The sequence below is a fragment of the Centruroides sculpturatus genome, unplaced genomic scaffold, assembly GCF_000671375.1.
Source record: "Centruroides sculpturatus isolate CEXI.00-Female unplaced genomic scaffold, Cexi_2.0 scaffold201, whole genome shotgun sequence".
In the NCBI taxonomy this organism is placed as follows: Eukaryota; Metazoa; Arthropoda; class Arachnida; order Scorpiones; family Buthidae; genus Centruroides; species Centruroides sculpturatus.
The window spans coordinates 19,402-32,388 of NW_019384432.1; the positions used below are offsets into that span (position 1 = coordinate 19,402).

Here is a 12,987-nt window from a genome sequence, read left to right on the forward strand (position 1 = left end):
ATCTAGAACTAGGCTTTTAATAAGATGGAATCATGTAGAAAATACCAATCCGTTTTAATTAGTAAAAATTAGTTCATATATATTTATTGCAATGTTTGCTATTAAATTTGCTATTACTTTCTGATATATTTGTTATTAAGTTTTTGTATACTTAAATGCTTATTTATTATGAATTTAAAAATATGTGACAGTGTACAATAATATATCTAAAAAAATATAATTTATTTACTTTACAGGAAGTCTTTACATATGTTTTATTGTAAAACACTTGCAGAGATATTTATTTTAATCTCCATAACTAGGTGAAATGAATTTTATTAATGAAAGAGAAAGAAATTGTAGTCTTTAAACGTTTTTTAAAAAAGCTTGCACTATTATTTCCATTTTAATTTAAGATGAACTTTTATATACTGTATTTTAATAACAATTAACTCTAGTGAATTTTTTAACAATTATAATTTTAGTTACATAACGATATCAACTCTTAAAATTTCTATAGATCTATATATATATTTTCAATAAAAGTTTTATTACTTATAACGGTATAATGAAAAGTAAAATATTTAAAGGAATATATAATGGAAATAAATAGGATATTTTTGTCTGTGGAAATTCCCTCGCAATTAAAATACTGTATATTTTATAAGAAACCTTGAATAAGATAGGAAAACCCGGTGAATTTTTACCAAAAAATATCTTCTTAACATCTTTGTAAATCGATTTTATAATTTATTCATTTCACTAAAAGTAACTATTTGAAATTTTAATATTCGAATTTTATTTATATAATGGATTAGTTAACACTGAATAGAAAAATATAATTGTTTTTATTACTTGAATTAATGATTATTTTTAGACAATGTTCATTATACTTTGACTTTATATAATTTTTTAAATCTCTTTGCTTTTTGTTGTCTTTTATAACTTAAATTAGAAAATATAATAAAAAATGCATTATATTAAAGTTATTTGTTTCGAAAAATATTTGAATAATAATATAATACGCATAGACTTTTGTATTTAAATTTACTTTAAAAATTTACATTCTAACAATATTATAAGATAAAACAACCAAATTACCAATGAAAGAAATGAAATGTTTAGGACTATAAAGTTAATAATAAAGGAAAAAATTAAAAAAAAAAAACATAAAAACAAGGTGCCATTTCTTATTAAATATCTCACTATTAATAAAATTTTATATTTTTAATATACAGTATTGATAATAACGTTTATCTTTAATTAATAATTGATTTTTCATATTCTGAATTTGTTTCCTTCATATTCTTACGTATATTAAAATATTAATTTTTTTATTTAATTAAAATTTTTAAAGAAAAATATCAAATTAATGAAAAAATTTGTTTTATTAATTTATAAATATATAAAATAATGTACAAAATTTATTAATTTATTTACAAACATAATTAAAATTTCGTACTAACAAATTCCTCTTCATTCGATTTTGATGAATAAATCTGTAGCTTGAATCGGCATCTGAAATGGAAAAACATTAATAAGAAAACAATCATGTTAAACATTTTTAAACTTTGTTCCTAATCTGAGAAATTTGAAAATGTATGGGATATGGAATAATTAATTAAATAACGACAAACATCTTTAAATTTTCAAAAACTTTAAATGCTTTTGTGGAGTTTATACATTGACGTACTTTCGTTGTGAAATAATTGTTTAAATGTATGATAAATGCTCGAAGAAGTATTTATTTTGATATAATATATAAGTTTTTTTTTTTTTTATCTTGCATTATTTTATTTTAAATATTCAATTTTTGTGAAATGGAAACTACGAGAAAATATTTTTTATTGTTATATAATTATATATAACAGAAATTATAATTTACTTGATGATATTTTGAAATCTATTTACTAATATTTTAAACTTTATATTTTAAAAAAGTGTAACATAATTATTTAATATTTATTTCAAAGATCTTATTATTTTAATTTTCAATGTATTGCTAATTGATTTTATCATTTTTAAATTGTGTAAAAAATAAAACATATTCTCAGCTCTAATATTTATTGCATAAAAATAGTGACAGCATAAACATTATGCTGTTATTATTTTCCTTTATTTCTATCAAAAATATAAGAAATTTCATTGGATATACTTTATATTTTTAAAAGAATTTAAGCGAATAAATGTTAAATATATATGTAAAGGTAATAAATCAATAAATAATTTAATTACAAATTACAGTGAAACCTGTTAATATGACCACTTGTATAAGGTGACCACTTTTCTTAAACAAGTTAATTAATTTAAATATATTCTAGATTTAATACTATTCTAGTTTTCAAATAAAAATATATTTATTTATATTTTTCTTTAAAACTAGACTAGCTATAAATATATAATACAATTCTTTAGTTTCTATTTATCGATTATCTTCAAAAAGTTAAAAGTATAGATTAAAATTTAAATTAAATTTATTTTTATTTATAATAACAATTTTAATTATTGATATTATATTTATATTATTTTAAATAATGAAAACTTATTTATTTTAAATTTGAGTTCAAAATCTAAAGTTAAACTTTCTAAAAAGTCGATTTTTATTTGATATAGAAACGTAATATCTTCTCAGTCGGAAGTACGATTGAAGCAGAAGAAAGTGAGAATATGGAATGAAAAATCGGAATGTAAATTTTTCCATTTTAAAAATAAAGTCCTATATTATTTTTTTACTAGACGTTGCGTATGTAATATACAGTATTTGTTTAGTGGTTATTTAATAAACCTATTTAACTTATAAACTTAAATGAAGTATGTCAAATATAAATATTCTTTCTTTAAGTTAATACACGTGTATGACCTTTTATTTTATCAATAAGTTTTAAATCACTATACAAAGTTAATTAATTTATAATTATTTATACAATTAAGAAATTAAATTAAATACTTATATCAAGTAATTATTTGCCAAAAGCACATCGAAGAAACTTTAATGAATTTGTATTTCAGATAATTCTTAAATGTAGCGTAAATTTTGGATATTGTATTCAATAGAAAACGAGGAATATTAATTCTTAAAATGAATAATTCTGAAGCAAAATACTCTCTTAATTTATATTTAATTCATTTAAGTAATGTAAAAACTCATGTAAATTACAAAGAATAATTTGTTTCGGCTTTTACAACTAATTGTATTTTTTCATGTTAGAAAATTAGAGAAAATGGAACACTTTTCCTAGAGCTAGTGATAGAAAGATCGATTCTAGAGAGGTGAATCGCTTGTCTCTAGATCTTCGATGATGATGGTAGAATTTTAAGACTGACATACTTTATCTTAGAAGCGTTGGTAATAGCATGATGTGAAGCCATAAGGTGATGACGTCAAGATGGAAGTCACTTTGCACGATTTGCAATAAAATCCGTCCGTTATAATCATGAATTATATTACTTTACGTTTATATTTATATACATCTATATATATAGTAATACTTTTGTGAAATCAAAAATGAATTTTAAAATACTTTACTAGTTTTTCCCCATTTTAGTTTAGATTTCTTATCAAATCTATGGTTAAAATTTCATTTAGTACAGTTTATTTTTCCAGAAATGTAGTTAGAAATAATCATTTTATAAATATCGATATCTAATTATTTTTATCATTCTGTTATTAGTATTATTATATTTGTTGTTATTAAAAAACCTGTAAGAAAAGGACTCTATTTATGAAATGATCTTGATTTATCAATTTACTAAACTTGGTAATTTCTAGTACTTAAATTAAGATTAGTTTGTCCTACATATAAATTTATAGGCCTATTTAAAATTTCTTTCATTAGTTTCTATAGAATATTTTTCAAATTCTTATAATAAATTCATTAGTTTTTCATGTAAAATAAAAATTTGTGTGCACAGTTTAATCACAAGTAAATTTTATCTTTTTTTATAAATTATTTGAAAATATAAATATAACTATTATAAAAATATAGTTAAAATTTTTTATTACCTGGATATGCAGTTTTTCCAAAGAGGTTTTATATTTACATGAAATAAGCAAAAAATAATGAAACCCTAAAAATAAATAACATAAATGTAAATATATCATTAAAATAAGTAATTAAAATCTCAAATTTTTTAAGTGAGATGAAAAATATTCAAATTAAAAATGAAATATGATTATAATTATATGATTTTACATATTTAGTAATATAATAAGCCAATATTTTCCGTAATTTAGATTATTTAATCAGTATAAATATATGAAAGTAAAAATTTTAATTTTCGATAAAATTACAGAAAATTCTCCAAAATTTTTCATTAGTAAAGTATTTTCTTTTTATTTAGAAACATAATTTTTCATAAATTTTAAACTATTAAAATTTATTTATAAAAATGTAAATTAAGTTATGTCAAAATTATTATTCATTGTTCAAACTGGATTATATTCGCTTATATCTTTAATCTTCTAGCAAGAATTTATAATCGTTGATTTATTATAAGCTAGTAAATATGTTTTTGTTGTCGAATTTTAATAATTTTCCTACCCTTTATTAGTTATTGCTTTTTATTGCCTTTAGAGATTTACAACTAAACTATTATAATTTTATTTATTTGGATAACTATGATTTTTTATTTAAATAAATCTCTAGATACTCACGCTTCAGAATGTTACAAAAGTACTGTACATAGTGTATTATTGCTTACTTTGAAAAATATTATTTAATTCAAATAAATAGATTATTTTTATTTAGAATAGGAATTCTGCTATTCAATTGAATGAAGTATAAGAATTATACTAGGCAGAATTCGAGTCTAAATTAATTATTCTTGTATATGAATTTTAAATAAAAATACGAAAAGTTAAATATCAAATTTTTTGTTACTCAATAACTTTAAAATATATCTAAATATTAAAATAAATAATATTGGTTTAATTTAGATATACGTTTAGAATTTAACCAAAATAATTGAATTTATTGCTAAAAAGTTACAAAATTTCTTTAATTAATATATTGGGAAGACTGAACCTTATTCAGTTTATTAATTAAAAAAAACTGAATAATATTCAGTCCTTAATGGAATTTACTTTATTAATAAAATCTAGAAACGAGTTGCGTAATTTTCTCGGCGAGAGTTAAAATTGTTTGTGGCACCATCTGTTATGAAATTTTATTAAAATATTTTTTATATTATTAATTATTATAAAATGACAAAAAGCTTAATTTTGATGACTTATAAAAAATTTTAAATGCCAATAACGAGTACAATCTTCATTAATTAAGTCCGACATCAATCGAGATATGACTCATGGCATCCCTCTATCTTTCAACCTCCTCGACCTTTTACCAGTAAAATTTAATAGGATCAATCCTCGTAATACACAAACCTTACAGCAAAATATCAGAAATTTTCGACAAAAGTCACAGGAGATTAAAGTGGGTGAATAAAATCGTACTACATCCCCATAAACTAACATCTAAACATACAGAAAAAAAAACACCAATTATTTTACATTTCTCGGCGTTTCGAAGTCCCTTGAGCTCAAAAATATAAAAATATTGGGAGGCGAGAGGTAATTTTTTTAACCGATTTCCGTACTTTCTCCCTGTTATTTATAACAGCCGGTAAAGTAAAAAATAACATTTTATATCGATATTTTAATAGAATATTTTCAGTCATTAAACAATTTTGTTTCAATAAACTAATTTTATTTAATTAAATACTAATAAATAATAAGTATATACTGTATTTTTTATATTTTTCATTATATTTATTACCGGTATCTATGGAAAATTTAGGATATTTTATTTGTATTTTACAATTTATGAAAAATGTTTCCAAATTACATTTTAATAATTTAAAAACACTTAAAAATTATAAACAAGTATATTTCAATTAGTAATTTAGAACTATTTAAAATATAATTACTTTTATATAATATATCTGATATATGACGCTTTATAAATGTACAGTACATTTTGAATCGGATAAGCTGAAATGAAATGGGTCACGCAATGCTTCTAGCGTCACATTTTTAAGTTTTATTTTCTATACATGCCACCGATTCGTTGAAATTTCTAGAAGTTAAGGAAGAAAGTACTTAGCCAAACTGTCATCACTTTTGTCGAAAACACCATTTCGTGTCTGTACATGAGCGACGACACGTGAATAATTCCTAAGTTATCGTCAGCACTAGCAATAAATTGAAATATTACACTCATTATAAATGAAAATACAAATCAGTTATCAGTTAGGCAAAGTAGAGGGACTTTTGACGATGTTACACTTTGGTACGCCTAATGTGGCAGTAGTTAATAATTAAATTCCCCCCTACTTCATTTCATGTGGATGATTTGGATTACTTTATATGGGGGTGAAATGGATCATTATTACAATATTTATATGTATCCACAGAAGCTACATTAACACAATAATAGAAATAATAATCATCTATTATCACGTTCTTTTCATTCTAATTTGTCATTATGAACTGTAAATGAATTAGGACAGTTTTTTTTATTTAAAAATAGCTTTTTTTTTATTATTATTTTGCTTACGGTGACGCGACACGTGGACGATCTACCAAGGGAGGAGATGCCTCTTGGGACGACTTTCTATAAGAAATTGGCCTCTATTTAGGCGTTACAAACAAGAATAAAACCCGGAAAACTCTATCTGGCTAGCCCGTTGGCGAAGTGAGAACCCATGACCAACTACCAGTGTTCAGTGATATTATCCACTCGGCTACTGGTGGACATTTATTCAAGAACACAGACTTCTAATATTATGGATTTAATACAATTGGATACGTGGCTGATCTCAAATTATAGCCATTTCGGTCAAGGTCTCCATACTAGGATTCGGCCAAGTAGTCAGTAACAGTAACTATACAGGAAGTAGAGGATATTGGTTCCTCAGAAGGCTAAATGGAGCTAAGATTTTTCAGAAATAATAAAACCAAAGTAAAATTTTTTGGAACCAGTCCAGAGAAACAAGAATCCTAAGACCGCTTAGTTACGCTATGATGGTAAGGAACAGAGCTCTTATTTTTATTTTTAGCTCTTTCTACTTTGTGTGTACTAAGAGGATCTTTTTTCCATATTCACCATGTAAAAATGTTCTTAAATTTTTCTATTTTAAACTATTTTAATGCAGTGAGCTTGTTTTGTCGTGTTTGTGTTTAATTCGATTATCAGAATTAAAAAGCGACAAATCCATTTCATCCATACACTGGAGTGAAACGGATCGTTTGCCAATATACTTTGAAATGTCAATATTACAATTCACAATAAACTAAAGTGTTTGCAAATTATGGTTTTTCAATCACTAGTTGTGATATTTTTTTACATTGAAGTTAATTGAATTTTCTGTTATAGTTTATTTTAAACGAGTGATTTTGCTGAATCTGATCTACTTTACCCCAACTTACTATATAAGTTTTAGATAATCATAATACTATTCTAATTAATTCAATTAAGTATATAAATGTAGATATTATTTAAGTATTATTTTATTTAAATAAAGTGATATTTAACAATACAAAATTATTAATGTAAATTTTATGTATTGATTTTTAAAATTTACTGCACTTAGAATTATGAATTAATAATACTGTATGTCTGTTCATTTCGAAAATATAATTAATAATAATACGTTACAATTTTTTAAAATTTGAATTATGATTAGATGGTTCAATTCTACATGACATCTAACATAATTCACGTCATACTCTGACAGAATAAATAAATATTACGAAATGCCCAAGAAAAGTCTTTCTTTTTAGTTAATAAAATATTTTTCTAGATATAACAGAAGTTATGGAGTTTTCTTCTTCGCTAACACAGTAAATACCATATTTCATTGTTAAGTCTTAACCAGTGGAAGAGATGCTTGATTATATCTATTCCACTAACATAACAAATAAGCTAGTTGATATTTGAAACATTTCTTCAAGCATTAAACATTTATATTTCGTTTTTCTATTTTTTTTGCTTTCATGTTGCTTCTAATCTTTCATTGATATAAAAGTAACAAGAATACATTAAAAATAAACATTTGAAAAATAAATATTAGTTTTTTTAATATATAATCTATCCGTTTATGAATTTGTTTGTTTGTATACGGCAACGCAATAAGTGGGTGATCTGCCTCGCGGGAGGACTTTCTATGAGAAACTGGTCCCTATGTAGGTGTTACGAACGTGAAGAAAACCCGGAAAAGTCTACGTGAAGGGCCCATTGACTAGGCGCGAACCCACGACCATTGTTCAATGGTTTTATCTACTCGGCCACTAGGTATCGCTTTTATGACTTACAATTAGAAGAAATAAGGGGTTACGTTTTGAATTTTTCTATTGAAATATGTTCTGCTTTATTTAAGATGTGATTGTTTTACGTTATATGACAAAAGCTGATATAAACTTAACTGATGTTTATAAATATTTTGAATTACAGTGTATCATTTTTTAGATTTATTGTATTTAAATTTCTTTTTTAGAGTTTTATAAAGCAGTTGCTAGTCAAAAATTAGAGTATCATTTATGCTAATATATTTTAATAAGTTATCTATAAACGTTCCTATGAAAATATAAATTACTTTTCAAGAATAACTATTAAATTCTTCAAGATTAATTTTTTGAGAATCGAAAGTTGGAAAATATCAACAGACAGAACTGAGAACTAACAATGGAAAGACAAATTATACAAAAGTACTGGGTATCAAATAAATTTCAAGTCTTATGGGGGTTTGTAAATGAAACATGATACTGGTATATTTATATTGGGCAAATAAGTCAATAAAATTTTCCAGTTCCGCTGAAAGATTTCCTGTAGCTATTTAAATTATACCTTACTTTTGGTCACAAGAAAAATATCCAGTATCCTAAATTAATTTGAAATTTCCTATATAAGTTGTAAATTTGCATAAAGTTCAGTAATTCCTTTAAAATATTAATTAATTAATATAGTTGAAAGAATTAATAAAATTATATTAGAAGAACGAAAGCAAAAAGTTCCATTTATACGAAAATATGATTTTATCACTGAATATATAAATATTCTAATTTAGCGTTAAAAAATCAGTTTCTTTCACTGAAAATTTTATTTATGACTAAGTGTTTTACATAATAAATAATAATGTTTTATTATAATTAAAATTCTTTTTTTTTCTCCTCCATTCATCAATGCCTTAAAAACAACAAAAAACTAAAATAATATCCTAAAAGGAAATTCACGTGTAACTGAAATTACGATTCTCAGAATTATTTTATAAAATATATTTGTAAGGATTTTGCCTTCAGATTATGTATGTTTCTTTCATTAACTTTTAAAATCATCAACAGATCAAAACAATGTTGTAAATCTATAGCAATCTATAACACCATTTTTAAATTTTATTACAAATTATCGGCATCAATTCATTAATTATAAAAGTAAACATAGCAAAGAATTTGTAAATTTCGTATAATATTTATGTATTAAAATATTTTTAAAAATATTTCTCTTAAACAATGTTTAGATTCCACAAGAAGTACGCTAATAAAGCTTTTTCTATACATTCTTTGGTAATCAATGAAAGTGAAATAGAATTTATGAAAAATGAAATATTTCAATAACAAAAAACTTACTTGGCCATAAATCTGTAAAGCATCTAAAAACTGCAAAATCACGTATACGCCGCATTCTTTGTCTCCGATTAATTTCCATATAGAAGAAAGCAAATTCTTTACAAAAAGAAAAAAATAATATATTAGTTTTACATATCCATAATTTTCTCAGAAGAACTAGTAAAAGGTAGCTGATATAATAAACGACTTACTGTTGTCATGGCAACTGTTTGGAATACAATTAATAAAATATATCTATTATATTCTTCATCGTGATTCTGAAAGTCCTCGTGTTGTCCTTCCTCCGAAATTTTGCGCCTGTGAAATCCAAAATTAAATTTAAATGGAAATCTTTTGATGTAATTCTCCAGAGAATAAGTTACTTCATAACATTTAAAATGATTTAGAATACAGGTTTTTCTATTTTTTAATGCAATTCATATGATAAAAATTGATCGAAACGAAAGCTAAAAATAAAACTAGCGATCAGTACGAAATTAAAATTAATATTTATAAATACATTTCAAAAATCCTTTAAAATGACATTTAAAAACTATTTAAATGAAAGAATAACTGTTAAATAACGCACACGTTTTATAAATTGTAACAAATCAATTTTTTTTCAACAAAGAGGCCTTTTTAATCGTGCCCATCGTGGGTTCGTCCAGGCCTACAATGGGGAGAACGAATAGTGAGGGATAGGTCTGACATATCTAGGGCAGATCACCCCAAAAAATTCCTGGAGTTGATCGTCAGGATCAGATCTCGGGTCAGCTAGAGCAGCGGTCCCAACCTTTTTATCGCCACGGACCAGTCAACGTTTGATATTTTACCGCGGCCCACTGAGGGGGGACGTTGATTGTTTATATTTTAGATTGATTTAATTTAATAATTTTAATTTTAATTTTTTTAATTTTAATTTAAACATGCCTTCAAAATAAAATATAGTTACAACAAAAAATTAATATAATGTGATCTAACATTTTAACTCACTAGAACGTTAAATCAATGAGAACCCTGAGCTTGTTTCTTTGCAACAAGACGGTTCCATCTGGAGTTAATAGGAGACAATGACACCCGAAATGTGTTTCTTATGTCCAGTTTATTCCATTGTTCCGTCGTCCATTAATTAAAAGTCGCATAAACCCGAGAGAAATACACCATAGTAAATAAAATGGAAATACCAGTAATTTAATGTTCCTTGGGCGGCCCGGTACCATTTTATCCACGGACCGGTACAGGTCCGCGGCCCGGGGGTTGGGGACCACTGAGTTAGAGCAGTAGCCTGACATCTTAACCACCTTGGCCATCCGGTTGTCTTAATTACATTTATAATACAATACTAAAATAAAGTCACGAATTTAAGCTTATAAAAATTAGAAATTAATTTAACATTACATGTACTGTGCAGTACTGTACATAAATATTAAAAGTTCAATTCAACAATTCTATTTGTCATACTAGACATATTTTATCATGCAAATTTTTGAAAGAACTAACTTCGGAAATTAATCTCACCTACATTTAATTTACTATCTATAATCTATAATATATCATAAATTAACTATAATAATTAATAAATTAATAAAATTATTATTATTAATTTTTCTTTATATTATAAAATTACTTTAATAACTTTAATGAATAAATGTTTACTAATTATTATTTTTAAAAAAATATTATATTTTACCTTTGTATATTTCCAATTTGAGAAAAGTTACATTTTGTTATTTCTACATTTTTCCATTCTAATGCCAGACATACTAGATTTCGTATTAAAAAATACAAAAAAAGTTAACACAGTAATATATAAAAATTAATGAAATGAAAATATTAATATAAATAAATAACATTTATTTAGTTTTACAGTATTTTAAAATTAATACTGAACATTTCAGAGCTTACTCATATAATATAATTTTCACATCATACTAACTGTTGTATAAATAAAGTTTTGATGTTAAGCATGCACTCGAAAAACAAAATAAAGTCACATACAAGAAAATAAATTTGATTTCAGACGAGATATGAGAACTAACTACTGGCGAGGATGGCTTATGTATTACTAATTATGCTATGGAGACGCCCATCGTGTCTTTACATAGAACTAGTCAACTTTATAGGACAGTGAATATTAATAATGTATTATATTTATGAAAAATTGAGTAGATATCTTGATATTCTAATAATCATTCATCTATTGTATGTTATTATTAATTACTCTCAGAGAAAAGTTAAATATTTTCCCAGAAGAAAGAATGAATGAACTCTAATAAGTAGTTGTTAATGGACATGCTTCAGAAGGGCGTAGACTTTAATTTGTATAAGTTAAAGGTATTTATAACTTTTATGAGCATTTAAAAAATACTTATAAATTTATTTTAATAAAAATATTTAGAATTTTTTTCATTTTTCCTATCTTTATTATAAAATAATTAATTATAAGATTGAATACATAAAATTTTAATAACTATCTCACTTTAAAGTGATAAATTAATTAAAACTATATTTTTTATTACATTAATTGTTAAATAAATAAAAATTACTTTTTAATGACTTAACACAACGTAGAATCAAAGTAATTATTGAAAAACATTTCTGTTTTAATGGTATATTTCTATTTTAAATTTATTTTTATAAATTTTAATCATAATCACATAGCAGCTTAATATATCGAAACTTAATTACTGTATTAAAATTTTAATATTTACGAAGATATTAAAATCTCTGTTACACCTCTTCGGTATTTATGATATATATAACTAATACATGTTATTAAAAGTGTAATTTAAATCTATTTATTAGTAATAATTTAAATAAATCTTGCCTGGTAAAGCATTGATTAATACTGATTTCTGCAATTGTTCTTCGACATTAAGAGACGGTTTGGATTCCGATTTCTCTTGTTGTGAAGATCGAGTTTTAAGACAAGAAGAAGAAGAATGTGTATGAACGTTGGTATCAGAATTCAAAGAGTTTTCTTTCTTTATCCAAAGCGGTAGTTTAGGAATCGAATGACGACAATAGCCTAGTAAGCCAGAAACTGTCAGAAGTAAACTTATAACAGTAATTACCACGATGGTTCCCTAAAACACATGATTTCTTCTTAATTTCTTAATTATTATGAACTCTAAATGTAAAAACTGAATAACTTACTTGAATATAACTAGATATTACTTGATTTGTTTGATTAATTTCATTTCTATTGGAATTCATTAAAGCTAAACTTGTTACAATAACTCCAGGTACACTAGAAATTATATAAATATTAAATATATTTGTAAGAAATTTTATATTAGGTAATAGATTTGTACTGATATAAATTTAATATAAACTGGAGAAGACCTTAATATGTCAGAGAAATTATGAATTATTATTCTGTATATTTGAATTTTATAATTAATCAT

General features: G+C 24.0%; 1 protein-coding gene across 1 annotated transcript; it reads right to left on the reverse strand.

Annotated features, from left to right (window-relative positions):
• Positions 1–1,445: 1,445 nt before the first annotated feature.
• Positions 1,446–12,895, reverse strand: LOC111619788 (the record flags this gene model as incomplete). Its single annotated transcript, XM_023361601.1, has 7 exons — positions 12,737–12,895; positions 12,408–12,666; positions 11,271–11,343; positions 9,793–9,898; positions 9,602–9,697; positions 3,983–4,047; positions 1,446–1,497 (listed from the first exon to the last, which is right to left on the reverse strand). Coding segments are annotated over exons 1-7 (711 nt in total), but the record flags the coding sequence as incomplete, so codon positions are not given.
• Positions 12,896–12,987: the final 92 nt, after the last annotated feature.